The 18,612-nt window shown below is 45.6% G+C and overlaps 1 protein-coding gene across 10 annotated transcripts in view; it reads right to left on the bottom strand.

Annotated features, from left to right (window-relative positions):
- The window catches only part of LOC120899903 (aryl hydrocarbon receptor nuclear translocator homolog), a 196,182-nt gene that overhangs the window by 139,991 nt on the left and 37,579 nt on the right, over positions 1-18,612 (bottom strand). For 5 of the 10 annotated variants that reach the window (XM_040306240.1, XM_040306236.1, XM_040306238.1 and 2 more), the window contains exon 2: positions 3,136-4,849. The exons of the other annotated variants lie outside the window; for them this stretch is intronic. In XM_040306240.1, coding sequence (XP_040162174.1) covers positions 3,136-3,551 — 416 coding nt within the window. In that variant the 5' untranslated portion in view covers positions 3,552-4,849. The remainder of the gene's footprint in view (positions 1-3,135; positions 4,850-18,612) is intronic. 10 annotated transcript variants of the gene reach the window in all.

Genomic DNA, 18,612 nt, shown 5'->3' on the forward strand with positions numbered 1-18,612 from the left:
AAGAGAATAAATACATTCCACTATTGCTGGTGAAAAGCAACAGCAGGCGCAGCGCTGTTCAAAACCGACGCCTTTCATGCAGCAGAGATTTTCTTTGGGGTGCACAATTATTGCCCGCGTACCGGGAGGAGCTGTAAATAATAACAAGAATGTGCCTCATTTCCCCTGGCACTCGACCGCGACGACCTAGCGAGGAACGAGCAGCAGCAGCTGATGTCTTCGTAAATCAATCCTTTTTTCACCCCGCCAGCACGGGGTTTGTTGAGAAAAGGAGTCGACAACTTCACAGAAAACTCGCTGGTGTAGTCAGCAAGTTTCACCTCTCCACCACCACCACTTGACTGCTGCCGATCGAGAGAGTAATTGATACTTTGATGAGGTTTAACGTATTGTCTGTTTTATTTTTCCACCTCGTTTTCATTTTTATCCTTCGCGTGTCCGGTCGGCTAGTTAGTCGGTATAGGAAAATGAACCACTGTCCATCCTAACTGTCGGCGACGACGCAGCTGAGCCTTTACTTAACACTCTCGTCCTTTCTTTATGCCACTTCAGGGAAGGAAGTGGCAGGGTAGGGTACGGTCGATGGCCACTAACTTCGGCGAGATGATGATGATGCGGGGAGTACATAAAATTTTATTGCTATCATAATATTTTTGTAAATATGACCCACGGAAGGTGATGATGACTGTTGGCCGGGCCTGAAAGAGGTAAGGCTGCAGTGCTCAAGGGACCGGGATACTCTTTACTGCCTTCACAAGCGTTGCTGTCCACTCCAAAAGGAAAGGAGGTCAGGACGAAGTCGTTCGGAGGACACAGCGCTTGCTGAATGTGCCGCGCAGCAATCGGCGGCGAGCAGATTCTTTCCGTCCCGGGCGCGCGCGAAAATTTATGACGTTGCGGAAAGTGTAAATTGCGAAAAGATTTGTTCGGTTGTGTTGTGTGTGTTTTTTGTTCCCGTCTTCCACCAACCCAACCCCGTTCATTTACCTTTGCACACCACCGCTGTGTGTTCGTTTGTGTATGTGCGCTCCTGTGCTGTGCTCCTGCTGTTTTGCTGCTTTATTTCCAAGGCTTTGTGCGATTCCTTCTAACCGGACACACCATCTTCGAACCCCAAGCTCCACAAAAAGGTGTCCCAGTGTTTAGTACGGGTGCGTTTGCAGAACAGAAAAATGCTGCAAGAGGAGCAACTCGAAGAGCACCAGCAGCACCAGCAGCAGCAGCAGCAGCAAGTAAATTAATACTCGAGCGCAATCAACGCGCTTAGGGAATTTCTTCCTGACCCATGTTGGCGGGCTTTTAAGTATGGGAGGATATTTTTATGAAGTGTATCGTTATGTTTTGCATCGATTTCTCGATCGACACTACAATCAAGCGTAACGTTTAAGTGGGAAAAGCTGGAGCAGGAGAGACAGAATCGAAAACAGGCGCAACGAAGCTCGTTGCCATTTTATCGTACAATTTTTATCTGCCACCGCAGAGTCCGCAACATGACACTCTCGGCAACTGCAACTCGCGGTCTGCCCTCTTCCCGAAAAGCAAAAAGAACTGCTCAAGAAGCGTTCTGTTTTGTTTTAGAGCCCCAGACACCGGAGCAGAAGCTACAGACGCTGGGTGCGAGTTGGTTCGGTTGGTGGCAATGCGCGAGCAACGTTTTTATGTTAATATCGGATAATAAATTCCGGTAGCCAGTAGTATTCGGTGCCACCGCGCAAACAACGCTACGGAATGCAGAGATTTTGGATTTTATATGTGTTTAGTTTTATTTGCTCGCAGGCCTGCTTTTTTCTGCTGTGCAGCGAAATATGGTTGTATTTTATGCTTGATTTGTTGTGCAGAGGCCCTGCCAACACCAATGACCAGGGGATCGATGGGAGCAGATAATAGAATCGTTTTATATGACACCTTTACCTTCCATGGTGCACTGCTCGGAGCAGTTGAAGGTTGTAAAGAATTATGAATTTTTAAGGTGTATCGTAATACGCAAAGGACCGGTCACTAAATAAAAGGAAATTGTTTTGAAAGTGATTCTAAAAAAATACTGTTCATAAACAGGACTTTGAGTGTATATGTATGAATTTAAAAGGTAAATTTGCAACGTACATCTTACACAGATTACCATACGTAACATGTTTTCTGACTTTTTTATGATATTTCTGAACAGCTTATGCTGTGAAACGCTAACTAAGCCAGTTCTCAGTTTTGATTAATGCCTGCTGAAAGTATTACTGAGCAGGAAGAAATGATATGATATGAATGATGACATTCAGTGAAAATTATAATCAATTACGGATCAAACCAAAAAGATGATTTCACAGGCTCCAGGATATTTGACCATTCACTTGAACCAACATGAAATTATACTTTAACAAAAATGTATCATTCGAGCGACTCTTATCAATGCTTATTCTAATTAAATTCGTAATTACTAAACTTCTATCCTTAAGAACAGATGAGACGTGATTATTCCATGCAAAGAAGGATAAATATTTCTATCATATTAAAAAAAAAAAATCTTATCTATACAAACAAAACCAGTCAACGCATATTCTAATTGTTGTTTTAACACATCCTGGTCATGATAACAACTGACCGAATTCGTAACGTTAATGTAGTTCGTTAGTTGCAGCTTAAAATATCAAGTATTTCTGTTACGTCCATCCAAAAGTCAACATACAATTTCCGAGATTAGTCCATAAAAATCTACGAAGAAAAACACCCAACAGGCTAAGTGCTTATATGATCTATTAAATTTGTTACTTTGTCTTATTTGAACAGCATTTTACAAATTCAAGCAATGCCATGGCCAAAGGTGATTTATATGACACAAATTCATATTCTGTTGTTAAAACAATCATTGAAACTCATAACATCAGCAGCATCAGCATCAGTTAGTAACATTGTATAACAATAATTACATGTTATTTTTAATTATAGCTTTTTTTTCTATTGCACGTTTAGATCAGAGACAAGAGATGACCTGAATATTATCAAAAGCCGACCACTCAGTGCAGAGCTATTTCAATCGAGAGTGAAGAGTTCATGGTTGTGTGGTTAGCGCTTTATTTTTCATTGCTTCAATTGAGTAGTTCAGCAACTGCAAGTTGCATCTGCCACTCAGTGCTGTAAATTTACCTTCTTCGTTTGGTGATTCCGCCCAGCGAGGGCGCCAGCTCGGTTAGCTGCGGGTCGGTTTGCATCGGCGAAACGCCGGCCGCTACAGCTGCGGCCGCCGCAGCCGCCGCTGCCGCCGCCTGGTGGTTGTGCGAGACGGCGGCCACACCGGCGGCCGCCACCGCACTGGCCGCCGCGCTCGGCAACGGTGGGGGCGGTGGCGGTGGCATATGGTGCGGCGAGGCATAGTGGTGGCCGAGCAGCGTCGACGGTCCAGGTACGTTGTTGAACGAGGTGATGGTGGAAGGCGGCGTCGGCGAGCCACCGTGATGGTAGGCCGGGTACGGATGGTGATGGTGCGGTCCAGCCAGGTACGCGTTGCCCGGTGTCGCGTAGTGTGGCGGACCTTGCGATCCACCCTGCGCGTACGCGTACATCGTGCTTACGTCATATGGTTCCAGTTTGCAAAACGTTTTGGGGTCTAGGTTGCGTCCACAAAGTCCGCCCCGTGCTGCTGCTGCTCACACTGCGTCCAAAGCTGTACAGCACTGCTTAGCCTCTATTATGGTAAATGTTAGGTGGATGAGGGACAAACACCGACAGGGCGGCAAAAATGGCTTCCGCTCCTGATATGGATCCAGCCAGCACAGAAGCACTGAGCCACACACACACGCGCCGTTTTATCACACAGGTTCTACAAACATCGAGGAAATACGCTGAGCTTCCGGCGAGCGCGCACCAGCCCCGTAGGCGTATGCAATGTATGCACAATAATCTCGCACCTTTCCCCTCCAATCACCGCACTCGGACGGAACAATTCCGCTTACACATGAGCGCTCCAATCCGTTGCATCCGCCGATAATTGATCTGCTTAACTGCCCTTTTTTCCACACTCGTTAGTGTTGCACACGCGGAAAGCTCTTTTTTTCACGCTCGTTATTAATCTTTCATCTCTCCATCCACATGTTGCTATCCATCCGCAAAAAAGGGCTACAATTTAGCACTGCTTAACATGTGCAACCGGACACTACAGTAGTAGCAGTAGTAGTAGTAGTAGCACTAGTAGTTGTAGCAGCAGCAGTAGTATTGCACACTTCTCCCTTCAATAGCGATCGAGCCAATTTGCTGTGGCATGCATCCAATTGCACCGAGGGAATGAGGGGGGAGAAATTAAATTAAAAAATAAAACTACAACCCGCTCTTGCACCTAACGCACTCGTTGCGGGTGCATTTTGCATTCGTCACTCTTGAAACACATATGAGCACACACACAATCACACATTCACGAATGCGCGATGTACACTTTCGCTCCTTTTTTTTTGGCCCGTGGCGTACACTTCATTTACTCAACAAACAAACCGAACAAACAGAACACACTGTCACACGCACCCAAATTTGGTGGGCAACCCTTCCTTCCGCTTTCACCCCTTTTTCGCCCTGAGTTGCACACACAAACACACATAAATATATAAGCACACAGGGGACACACAAAACGCTACACACGCGGAACGAAAAACACTCGGCCACAGTAAACGTGGCACCGGACGCCGACGGGAAAAATACTTTTCGCTGATAATTAAACCGATATCACACACTGTAGGTTGAATTCTCGCCTTTTTTTGCGGGCACACTTCACGCACTCAATTTTTGCATATTCTTCTTCCCGATGGGTGGTTTTTGATTCTCACTTCTTTATACTACTTTTTTTTGCAAAATCAATCTGCCGTGCGTCAATCTGAATTGGATTAAAATAGTAAATGAGCGCAAACGCTTTTTCGGGAACGAGTTTATTATGATTAAACAAAAAAACCCACACACTTTTCACACTTGATAGTACACGCACAAATAAGCGAATGTAATAACAGGAGACAATCGAAACGTATCGAACAATCACACCATTTCCATTGTATCCTTTTTACAAAGTGCACAACATAGTATACGCCCTCCCTACTTTTAACATCCTCTGTTCCTGTCCCGTTTACTTCCCGCACTGCAAAACCTCCATGCCGTCTGTATGGAGTGTAATTTTTCCGGAGTGTGTGTTGGTGGCAGTTGAGTTGCAGGCTGGGGGCGTTTGAGGATGATGATTGCGAAGTGGTTGCATATTGCACTGTTCGCCGAGGTGTATGTGTTGATCTTTACGAGCACGCTCTCGAATTCTTGGTATGTAAACGGGCGAGGCTAATAAGCGGTTCCGAGTGATCTAATTTGAACACACACAACTAACGAATGGTGCGCAGCGTGTGTGAGGGAGACGGTTGACTACCGAATGTCCGAGGCGCGTTTGTGCCGTTTGGTTTGGTTGTTGGCGTTCGAAGATACGGCGGAAATCGGATTTAATGCGCTCTTTAAAGGGAATTTATTGGTATGACCAGAAAGGGACAGCAGGGCATGATAGTACCTCTTTGATTCCGTAGGTGTAACAGAAGACCATAGGTTCGATAAACAAAAAATTGGTGTAGTATGAGAATAACTAAGCATCCTTTTGAGGTCTGAGAACAAGAAAAAGTCGCTGGGGGCCAGATCTGGAGAATACGGTGGGTGGGGAAGCAATTCGAAGCCCAATTCATGAATTTTTGCCATCGTTCTCAATGACTTGTGGCACGGTGCGTTGTCTTGGTGGAACAACACAACACAAAAGTTGCTTGACAAAAGACGCTCTGTCTCACAAACTAATTGACATACAGACGTCAAATTTTGACACGAATCATTTGAAGGTTGGTACTATATAAAAAAAAATGCATTTAATACTAGCGGCGCCATCTATGTGTCAGACCGGGGACTTATCAGCCAACCTGCTATAAGGAGCATGATCCTTATAATTGGGAAGAAGACTACTAATTTTTAACGCTCTAGTTCTATGGAATTCCTCTAATTATTGTATACATTTCTATTAAACGATTTAAAACCTGTTAATTTTATAAATTTCTCAATAATAATTTATTTTCCTTTGCAAACTTTGCGACCAAAAGAGCCAAAAGATACCAAAAGATTCTACAAAATTTTTCGTAGAGTTCCATGTGAAGAGCCAAAAAGATAAGCCATGAATAAAAATACGTGAAATTCCTATGAAATATTTAAACGATTTAGAGCCGCCATTTCGAAATCCGATTGCTGGGTTAGCTCATGAAAGATTGGTGTTTTTTGTGCTGAAGTATAAATATTGTGTCAAGAAACATATATTTATTTGATATGTTTAAATCTATTAAAATTACCCATTTCAACAGAAAAAAAGATAACTATACCGATTTTAAATTACATCTTTGTGTCTCCTCCATTGATGACAACAAATATAGCCGAACGTAACTGTCAAATGGATACAACTCTGATTCCAATGGATTCCACTGACAGGCACTGACATTTTAGCTTTATGGTTTAAAATACGAAATGGGTCAATAATGGACTTTTAACGACGATTTGAAGACATCAATATCAATGTTTTGTTTAAAGTCAAAAACCACAACCTCAGATAAATGAGATAAGCCAAGAAACCCTGCAATCGACGATATTTACTCTATAATGCACGTAAAAGACATTTATATTTGATGTATTATTCCAAGCAATGTTGAATAAAATTTTTACTATCTACTTCCGGCCCCACTATTTTCAACGTAATGGTATAACAATTCTAATGCAAACTGCAACAATTGCTTGATAACGTTGAGGCTTACTCTTCACACAACCCCACTAGCCCATATAGGGAACCTCGCCAAGTCACTCTGAGAAAAGTTTCCAGCTGAAAAACGTTAGATACCAACCAATTCTAAACAACAAACCGTTTCCATTGCACAGCAACAACACTTGTACTGCTTTACAGTACGGAAGCATTCCACCGAGCATTGAACATTGGTCCGCGAGCAAGGCATGAGGGGCAAAGGGCGAGGGTTTTTCGGTTGGTAAATATTGGTAAACATTTCTGCAACACTTGACCTCGCCAAACGCGGAGGTTGTAAAGTGGAAGGTAGTAGCACAGAATACAGCAGCATAGCAGCAAAAGCTACAAAACGCGATTCTGGCGGAGTTTTCGTAGTGCATAGCACTACGCTGCGCCCCATTCCACAGACCAGCTTTCCGTGAGGGTTCGGAAAGGGGCCGGCACTCCAAATGCATGAGTGTATGTTTTTGCTTTTTTACATTTGCAGGCACATTTTTGCTTGCATTGTTTTGTTTTTGCTCAACCATCGCCATACCACACAATGTTCCGAGCGCGCGGTGGATAAAGTGACTGTACACACTGCTGCTTTTCCCGCAGTGGCTTTAGAAAAAGTGGAAAGAAGCGGCCCGTAGCAGCAAGCCAGAACTGCACCCTCTGCTCAAACTGCCCGATGGTAAGCATCGTAAAAGATGTGATCTTCGAAATATTGCAGGATTTTCCCGGTGTAAAAACGGCAATCTCCACGACAGCTACCTTCGCTGTCGGGCCCGTGCGGAGGTGGAATAAAATTTCCCCCCTGCTCGGTAAAAACCCATCATATTGTAATCGATTAGTGCATGCCCAAACGGGGTGTAAAACCCAGGTCACAAAAACCATTCCCGTGCATAGGAAAGTGAAACTGGCAACTACAGACACAGCTGACGGCGAACAAGGTCCTAGAGGTCGGGTGAGGCTGTAAAGATCTTTATTTATGTTACCGAGGAACGACAGTTTCATCCCACTCCGCGCTGACAGGGCTCACACAAGGCACAGTGAAGTTTGAAATTTGAACCCAAATGCTAGAAGTTGTTATGTTTATCGGAAGTCGGCAGACAAAAGGGCAAACACCAGCCACTCGGTCGTCGTCGTTGTCGTCGTCGGACGTCGGGAAATCGGATGCATCCGCCGCTGCACGCCTCAGTTGTGGCGAGATTTATGTACTCAGCTGCAATTCGGACGAAAATGCGGCAGTGTTTGACTTCTGCCTTGAGTTTTCGAGCGCCTTTGTTGCAGCTTGATGATCGTTCGTCTACTCACACAGCTGTGATTTTGCCAAATTCCAATCTAAACAATTCAACCCAAAGCTCAACCTAGTGGCCGGTGGCTTACATCGGAAGGACATAATTTACCGTGTCATTTATGCACCGGCACATATGCACTCCCGCGGAGTTATTTCCATTTCCGGCTGGGGGGTTATTTATCACTAATTCTATTCCTTTTTTGTTCGCTCTTCCTGCCACAAACCCAATCAATCTATCCAAGACAGTGGACCAGAGCGAGTGTTACCAAAGGAACACGGGCCAAGGAATGATGGAATAAATTATTGGTTCTTCCTGTGCCTCGGAAAAGGGATGGCAACTGGCCATCAGAAGACGTTGCAGGTAGCAACAGGGATAGAATTACAGCACGGTACTACGGGTCCAACATAACACCGATACGTATCAGGCGATAAAAACAAACATCCCAACAGGTACAACGCAAGTGTGAGTTACCTGCGCTTCTCTCAGCGGGTTCAGACCTCGGTACACCCCTGTGGTTATTGACTTTCGGGATGATATGTTTTTAATTGTTTTCACACCTATGGCTCTCTGTCTCGCGCTCAGGGACACTTTTTCTTGGGCTGTTTCTTCACCTCTAGACCTGTGCGCCGTCCACTGAAGCAGGGAGGTTCGGTAGGTGACGGAGAAACAGGTACAAACCGGATCACTTCTCGGAAGGACACCTACGGACACTACTCGGAACAACACCAGTAGTGATGAGTGGTAGTGCGACCCTGGGAGAGCATATCTATACATGCATGTTACACCATCTTTCGATGTTTATGAATGAATTTTTCGTTCCTAATCCTATTCGTAGGCCTTCGGAGAGGAAAATGATGATATCTAAATCATAAACCCGCTGCATAATTCATACCAAGCGGGGGCTGCTGTAGTTTGACAACAGCATCGTATCAGCTCCGTCTGATGGCTTAACTGCCAGCACGGCGAGAAGCTAAACATAAAAATAACGAATTGTTAGCACATTTACATTTTACTGCCCAGTCTCGGTGTCCATGCGTAAGTAATTATGCGTCGTGTTCACGGGGCCGGAAATAGGAGAAGAAGAATAAAGAAAAAGAAACACTAAAACCCACACACACAAACGCCGTACAGGTCTAGGCTAGGAGGTGTGGGCAAGAAAATAAAATGCAGAAGAATTAAACAGCAATGAGGGGAACAAACAACGCATCCAGCATACAATCGGCATGTACATTCCTTGCGCAACAGTCATATATCGAGAGTTGCACATGCAGCAGCAGCAGCAGCAGTTGCACTGCAATTACAATCTACTGCAGCGTGTGTGTGCCTCTTCTTTGTCTTGCGAGCGGGATTTATACGCGATGGTTTCCTGCCGGCCGGCCAATATTGGACCGGATGAACTTTGTCACAGTCGAATGGATTGCACAGTCGAGGCAGCGGTAGATAAGTGATACCTAAAACCCACACCGAATCCATCGCCGGGAACGCAAATCGGACCCTGAGGGGAAGCGGAACGAGCGCTCGGGAGTTGACTGTCGATTAGCACCCGTTTCGCACCGATCGTAAAACATTGGCGTACAACAACAGCAGCATAATGGGGTGCGAGAGCGCGAATCCACAGAGCATTAGCCTACCCCATTGCTCCTTTCGCATGCTCGTTAATAATACAATAAATGTGTGCTAAATGCAAAGTGGCTGCACTGTGTGTCTTCCCACCGTTGGAACTGCTTCTCCTCTACGGAAAGGTGGCGGGAGGCAAGGTAGGAAGGAACAGCAAACGAGAGCGTACACACTTTTAATGAGACGAATGAGTAGCATTAATTTTAGTTTATTTCGCTAATGGATATGTGGAGGCTAGCGGGAGAGAGCTGGCTGCTCCCGTTGAGATGGGTCTCATAAAACTCTGGGCAGCAGCAGCAGCAGCAACTACACCTGGTCTCAATTGCATCGTACGCATACGCACGCGGGAAGGCATGGAGGAGAATTGATTCTTTGATGGCGACTAGACAGTAAAAATAAATGAGCAGCATTTAACAGCCGAGTGTAAGCGCGTTCGCTTGCTACTACCCCTGGGAACCTATTTGCGGTGCGTTATAAATTACTTGCCGTTCCCCATGCCTCCTCCCTCCTCTCCAACAACATTGACACACATCAATCCACCGTCCCGCCCGGTGTGTAATCGATCATCTATTAATGCCACGCGGGCAGGAAAGTGCTCGTAATAACGGGAGGCATTGCTGAACAAACGGACGACGGGACAGGCCGAGGGCCTACTACCACCGGGTCATCTAAAATAATAACCGAATTAATATTAAATTGCAACAAAACAAAACACACTACACTATGGTGTTGGAGGGTAGAGGGAGTCTTGTATATTCGATGCATCATAACTGAAGCCTAACACGATGAAGTAATGTGAACATATGTATCCCATCAAGCAAGTAGCAGGGCTGGGGTTGAGAATGAAATAGGCGCCAGTTCCTAGGCAGAAGTGGAACAAGCTTTGTATCTATTTCATAACGACCGCCAATCTGTTTCCATTACGATCGATTCAAGAGCCACATTACATTACGATGGTATGCGGTGTGTAAGACCTCCTCTCCTCGCCGGGCATCAACAACATTTCGAGGTTCTGACGCTTTGTTTCATCGCTTTTTTTTTGTTCATCTTTCGGCCACACACACCCCGCGAAGGTTATCTCATCGGACATATCAAAATATCAATCAACCAGTCAGAGACAGTGACAGACACATCGCCCCAAGAACGCAGCAGCGACACGTTAAACGCTTCTAATAACACAATTCAAATTGGCTCCAATTTTCCTGCCCTGCCACGGTCGGCGCGGCGGTACACTACAAACACTCACACAGGACCGGATAGCGCGGAGCTCTCTTAAAATTGTTTTAATTGGCCTCCCGAATACCAGCCAAAAACAATAAAGACAAAAAACCTTCGCGGGAAAACAAAACAAAAAATACACTGCAGCGACCCTCCACACTTCTCCCTTCTGGGCAGACTGGAGAGGGAGCAGCCCCTGTGTGACAGACTGATCCATAGTGTACACCGTCGTGCAGTCAGTCAACGCACAACAAACGCAGCAAACACCCAGCAACAAAGAAGCAAAAATAATGAAATGAGAAAATCTATCAGAAATGGTATGCGCCAACAACAAGGCCCTTGCCGACAACACAGTACAAGCAAAACTGGTCAACAGCAACAGCATAATGTGTGTGTATGTGTGTTGTTGGACGCGTTTGTGCCGTATTGGCCTTGCTTCGAAACCAATTAAACTTTATCCTTCCATCTGGACATCCGCTCGCAGTAAGCGAGCTGCCACCAACCTCACCATACACACACACGTAAATAGAGAGAGCAGCAAAGCCTTCCCCAAAAAAAAGGACGAACGCTTTCGTCCCCCACCCGGTGAGTTCGCCAGCCAAAAAACCGGAAACGAAGAATTGATTTCGAAAAACTGATATCACCCCCACATAAAGTCTACGCGCGCGTGTGTGTATGTATTTACTAACGTGTGAGTGTGGTGTATGTCTGTGTAGGTGTGTCCCCTTTATCCTTCGTCCTGCGCTTACAACTCGCCCTCAGAAAAAAACATAGTACGCGTTCGCTCTGTGCTAGGTTTGTTATAATAACTGTGCGGACTCTATTGACCAACGGCACTCGGCGTCTAGGACTCGCCAGAGGGGAAGAGGAATAGAACGAACAAAAACCAAAAACCGGAAGGCTTTTATAGTTCGATCGAACATTCGGTTATGATTCATGGATTCTCCGACGCTCTTTTTGCGAAGCTACTGTAGCTGCCAGTTTTGATACATCGTAAAACCGGAAGACCTTAAGGATCCGAAGTGGAACGTAAAAAAAAGTCTGTACTGCAAACTTCCACAACCATATTTACCAGGAACAGAGGGTGGTATATATTGGGGTCTGGAATGCTCTTTCAATCGCGCATAGCGCAACATTGTGTGGCACAAGCGTGTAGTAAAACTTGAGCTGTGTAAAGCGCAGTGATAGGACTTTTTCTGAAGGTCTCTGGAAGGATTCGGGGCTAGCGAATGGTAAAAAAGCAGGACGACGTCTCCAACCGTGCCTGACGATGGTGGCGATGACGTTGGATCAGCTGCAGTGCGAGACACCCCTAGGCATTTTTTTCATTGTTCGCTGTCTATAATACAAGGTAGCGCTGGCCCCGTGGCGTCCCTCTTCCTAACTGGCGGCGCCGACGGTCACGCACCGCCGCGTTTTTGAAGACATATCCTGCTGTAAGTGATAGTTAATTAAGCCCGATGATGGAGGTACACACTATGCCAGGCGGGTTGTGTTTGTTTGACCTCGCTCTGTTCCACCAGACTAGGGAATTGGTGCGAGATCAAACGTCCTAGAGTAGAGCACGACCCCAGGTTGGACCACACACTCTTCCTGCTCGCTGCGATGTGAGACAAATGTGTTCAGGGTCAGAGAAACGCTGGTCACTAAGGTGGTCTTCCAAGGCTGACACCATGATTAACACCCCATAATGAACAAAACTGGAATGGAAATTATTGGAGTTCTTTTTTTTTGTCGTGTAGCTGTTCTGGAAAACCTCCATACCCAATGTCCATCACAGTATCGGCGGTGGGCAGCTCCATTGGAAACTTATCCTCGCCCGACTGGCTTCGGAGCTAATTAAGGTTCGCTCTCTGCTCGCTGTCTCTCCATCGGCCAGATATGATGTGTGTCTGTGTGTCTGTGAGGTGGTCTAAAACCCACTGAACCTTAAAGCTTAAACCGAACGAGCGAGAATGGTAATGTTCCAGACGTACCGGCAACTATCGGCAACCAGCGAGTGGCGCTGGGAAGGCGTCGTTCAAAAGGAAATGGCATATGGAACGGTAGTTTGTACCATTTCATAGCACGAGCTAGGACACTGCACAGCGGAATGTAGTACGAGGGTTGGCATGAAGGGGTGGTAAAGAAATTGGTAAAGAAAATTAAAACCAGGCTACGATTTCGAAGTGCCGGCAGCAGTAGTGCTTACAAATCCAAAATGTTGGAAAAGTGTAGTAATTGTTTCGAAAGGCTACCCGAAGCCGGCTCTCGCTAACTAGCAGCCACTGCACTAATGGAAAATTAGCTGCTTCCAGTTGCAGTCCAGCACAGCCAATCTTCCTCTACCTCTTCACCTTCGTCTACCGACACAAAGCAGAGAGAGTAAACCATCAGCAGCAGCAGCTATTTTGCTGCTCATTCATTTATTTTGTCGGTCTGTTGGTTTAAGTCTATCCGTCTGTCCGTCCGTCAGTCAGTCAGTCAAAGTCATCTCACTGCCCTCTCACCACAAGAAGGACATTCGCCCCCCCCCACCCCTGTAACAGGGTGTGTGTGTGTGTCTGTTTTCGAAAATGATACCGGCAGCTGTCACACCAACATTCGTAAACTTGCCAAACAACACCACATGCGGCCGACAACACAACACAACAGCAACAACGCACCGCGCGGCTCCATGTGTGCGTGTGGTTGGGGATGAAATTCGGGATTGTTTATGGACGATAAATACACACATCGTTTACCGACAAACCCCGTTTCGACAGTGTGAGTGAGTGTGTATGTCTGTGTGTTAACGGAGGAGCGTAACTGGTACGTTACTTTTACGCGCCAGTAAAACAACTTCTTGGAGATTATTTTTGCCTTTTAACATCAACAACAAAGTTGCGAACGTGGTCTATTTTTTGTTTCAAGTTTTGTGTGCCCTTTCTTTGTGCATTGAGCTAATTTTCTTCTCTTTTCGAGTTGGTGCACTGTGGCTATGAAACATTAGATATCAATGGTGCCTTAAGAATAGGACACTGTTAAGGACACTACTGCTGCACTCTATCATCCGTAATGTCTTTGATGAGCACAAGACACAGACGACGATGATCATGATGATGGTAAGAAACAATTGTTAGGGTTATGTTCCCTGGAGGACTAACATACCGCCCAATATTTGCTGTAGTTGCGCGCTCTCTGTTTCGCTCCGGCAGTCCTAGAAGCACTAGATGACACAAAAGCTCAAAGTACACCAAGCGTAGCAGTAGTAGTGGTTCTTCGAACCGCACTCTTTTAGTCGACATCATCACTTTCCTTCACCATCGTGTCCATCACTACCTGCCCCCGGTAATGCACAAGAATTGGCCACTGCGAAGCCGGTGTGTGGCCAGCGTGGAAGAGCCGGCGTGTTCCGGCGGCCTCGGGGGTAAGCTTTCCACACAAAGGGTTCCATTTGTTTCAACCAAAATGATAACAAAGTAACTAAAAACATACTCAAAATAATAAAGAGAACAGTTAGAAGAAGAAAAAAAACTCATACACACACACAACAATTCGAAAAAAAAAACAAAACCACTGTACAACGCCTGTCCCGCGTCTGTCTTCTAGCGTCTCTCTCTCCCCTATTGCTCCACCATTTGGGGATTTTTCCACATGGACACAAAAATTGAAAAGTTTTCCTGACGCGACAGGCCTGGTCTATTCTATAGGACTCCCAGGCAGAGAGGGGCGCACGGTAAGGCATAGGGTTGGAGGAGCATTTTTGTGTTGTAACTTGCAGCCTTCACAAAAGGCAAAACATCAAACAGTAAACAGCAGCAGCAGCAGCAGCAGCAGCAACACCACAACAACTCCCATCCATCCCCTGAGTGGTGCTTGGGGGTTGGGTGATGTGCCCAACCGGTGCCTAATAGACAGAAAGAGAGAGGTAGAGAGAGATAGAGTGCAACCAAACCCGACTGGGAAAAGGGTTACTTGTGTGTGCGCTCAAACACACACCCTTGGAAATACTGTTTTTCTTCGTTTTTCTTTCCCTCAGTGTGCATTTTTTTCGTTGTTGTGATGGTGGTTATACTCTGCTGCTTAGGTGGCTCGATTTTCGTTTCCCTCGGCCGGGCCAATTTCATTCCCCCGCATCATCCGTCGGTTCGCTGTCTCTGTGTAATTTAAGAGACGTTCTGGCGGCATATTTGTAGTCGCTTTTTTACTATTTCACCACGAAAGGTGGCGCATATAGTATAGTAGTAAAGTTCATGTGTTTTTTTTGTTTGCGCCGTTCGAAATTATTCTTTGTGCTCAGGGGAGGTACTGCTGTTGAGCTTTTTTCTTTTATTTCCAAATTGTAATAGCGATAGCAGATTATATTCGTATTCCCCCTTTGAAGGAAGCTACCAGCGGCAGGTTGTGTTTTACTCGTTCGCCAGCAGTGTGTTACTAGTTAGAACAGTCGGCATTTACGTGTGTGAACCTTCGTGGACAGAAGAGCCGACGGAAAAGTCAAAACGATCAGCCCTTTACCTGTTTCTCTAATTCCAGCCTTTCCACCCATCATATCAATCCGTCAACAGTAAGAAGTGGTGCAAGTGCGCTTTAGATTCTCTCTTTTTGTTTTTGTCAGTGTGCCATTTTTTTCAACCACATTTTTATTATTGGCCCAGTTTTCTACGTAAACTTTTACGTAGTAAAACACACGGACACACACACACACACACACTCACAACAATACCACAACAAACTGCTGCACTTTTGCACACTGCACATTGGCACGGTTCGCGGTAGCAGCTGCGACTAACCGACGCAGAAAGGGCCGGTTCAGTTCTAGAATTTCAACTCCCTTGCTCATGTTCGCGCCTCACGTACATACGCGCCCGTGTGCTCTCTTTCTCTCTATCTGTTGGGCACTTTTCGCTGGAAACAAATCGACGAAAAAAAAAAGAAACAACATACAGCGTTAAAACCTCAAAATGCTACAATGTTAATTATGAAGTGCACTGAATGCGCGCACGAGCCATTCCCTACGCCACTACTGCCTGCATCTGGAGCGGCTGGAGAGTAGATTTTCTTGTGAGTATTTTTTTTTTCAAGTTTGCAAAGATACACACTGTCAACGGGTGCAATCCGAGCCACGCCGGGTGGACGGTGTTCATTACTCTGCCCCCAGCTACTTTTGTTCTTATTTACTTTCGAACTGCAGTTCCATAATGGAAAGCCTTGAAATTTTATTGCCAACTTGATAGTAGAACAGTAACTTACACAACAACCACACAAAGTCACATCAAGATTGCTAACTTGGGACCATACATTTGGTCCTTTCTTTGGAAAAATTCGATCCGTTTCTTCTCCCCGTCCTTTGGTGAGTGAAAAAGAGCACTGTTCTAGAGAAACGCATCCAAAAATATCATTATGAGTGAGTTCTGTCTTCTGTCGCTATCCTCCTTCACCCGAAGCTTGGCGCATTTTGGCATTCCACAGCATTCCACAAATAGGGACGAGCGGGAAAACTTTTCACTGCAAGGAATTAACCGAACCGAGTCACACAAACACGCAAATCCACACACCAAAAAAAAAATCTCCATATCTCGCACCCTTTGCCGCGCTACTGCTGCTGTGTTGTGTCCCTTTTCTTTTGGGCAAATAATAATAAAAAAGCGCACAAATTTAATTCTTTCTTCCATAAAACACCAGGCCCAGGGAGCATCATAGCCGGCGGCCATCATCATCATCATCACTGCATAGAGCGTCCGCGCTCCCGTTGCGGGCCCCAAGGAATGCCACGAACCGCGAACGGCACACGGAGAAGAGCTGAGTGCGGCAGCGAGAGAGAGAGACACGGGAAATGAAATTTATTTCCTTTTTAATTTAAATTTTCCCATTCCGCACCTTGGCCAGAGGAAAAAAAAAGAAGTGGAATGTAAGTAGAAGAATGAGCAAAAAAAATGTACAAAATTAACCTACAGCGCCATCGTCAGCAGTAGTGTTGCCGGGGAGGCACACGCTGGACTGCGGTGCCGCTAGAACACCGGAAAGAGTGTGTGTGTGTGCAGGTTCGGTAGCAAAAGGCCATACCAAACAGCACCGGGTGGACGACACAAAATAGAGAGAAAGGCAGAAGAAGAAAAAAAATCCAACTGAATCTTGGCGGGGGTAGGGGAGGAGGAGAGAGAGAGACTCCTGAGTAAATAAGAAAACTAGCAGCCAGCGAAAAATGGTGCATTTCGGAGTCGTTTTGCTGCAATCCGCACCGGCCGACGAGACACGGTGGGATAGATAAGAGTGAGAGAGGTAATGTAGGATCAGGGCAAGGTGCAAGGAAAAAAAACTTTTCTCGCTCAAAACAAAACACAACAACAACAACAACAAAGTTGATACAGGATAATGTACATGCATAGAAGGTTTTTTGTGTTTTTTCGTTCGTTGGTTTGTTGGTTGTTGCTGGACTTTTTCCGTCCTGTCGGGAGACTTTTTTTTTGTCTTCTGCTACTGCTGCTGCAGTATTCGCAGACGGGAAATGATTGCTGAGAAAATGAGTTAGTTTTCCAGGGCCGAAAGGAGCAGCATATTTTCTAGCACACTGGAGCATTTTTTTATCGCGCTTTTCTGGGTTAGTTAAATATGATTCATCCTTTCTGAATGCTGCTTGTAAAGAGTCGTCTGATGAGCCATTTTGTGTGAGATATAAAATATTTCACAAAAATTTAAAATTACATCGGAATAGTGTAGTTTGTTATGCAGAACTCTCAAATCCTCCTCTGATTCTGGAATCAAGCGCTACCGTACCAATATTCTTTAAGGTAAATAACATTTAAGAACGACAAAATTCCCTAAACAAACTGGTTCACCGAAAACTGCAAAGCAACAACACCGGAACCACCGATCGAGCACCGATTTTCCACCAATTTTTCACCAAATTCACCGTTCGTTCATCGTTGCCCACATACACAAACGCGCACATACAGCCGAAGGCACCAGAGAACAAACACAAACGGCGCGTTTGATTTCCTTCAAGGATCGTGGAAAGCCAAAAAACCAAAAACACAACCACACCAACACACACAGACACAAACGCATGCTCACACGTGGGGGACGGGTAGTTTTCTTTCATTTCACCTCTGAACGCCACACCGCCGTGTGTTCAAGCTTGCAGGTTGAATAGGGAAGAATTTTCCAATTTTTCCACACCGCACACACAACTAACGTCACTCGCGTACATGGTGGTGTTCCAGCTCACCGTGGAAAAGGTATTTTTGTATGTGTGTGTATGTGTCTGTGTGCAGGACGACACTACACTGCTAGCACACATTCAGTCGTCGCACGGGGGGTTTGAGAATGTTTTTCCGTTTTTCTTTTTACTTTTGCCAAAAACTCTCTTTTGACTGCGGTTGTTCGTTCGCGGAGGGTTTTTGTGTTTTTTTTTCTTCTTGTACTCTTCTACCCCCCAAAACAGGGCGCGGAATGGTGATGATGAGCTGGAATTTTTCCGGTCACCCCGCCGATGTTGTCCAAAGGAGAATATTTGAGTTTCACAAGGGGCAACACAACAGCGAGTTCTTGAACTTAGTATCGTGCCGTTTGAATTCCTACCGTTCCACACACTTTTCTGCTCGCTGCAGATTCACTTTTAGGCTGCAGAAACAGTCGAAAACGGCTTTCGAATGCCTTTTCTATTACGCTTATCGGTGTAGAATCGCACAAACACAGCTCTGGTACCTCTGGTTTCACATGTTAAGTTAATACCACCATTTCGGATCAGGTTAGCTGCAGTGAAAC

Source organism: Anopheles arabiensis, chromosome 3 (genome assembly GCF_016920715.1).
Source record: "Anopheles arabiensis isolate DONGOLA chromosome 3, AaraD3, whole genome shotgun sequence".
NCBI lineage: Eukaryota > Metazoa > Arthropoda > Insecta > Diptera > Culicidae > Anopheles > Anopheles arabiensis.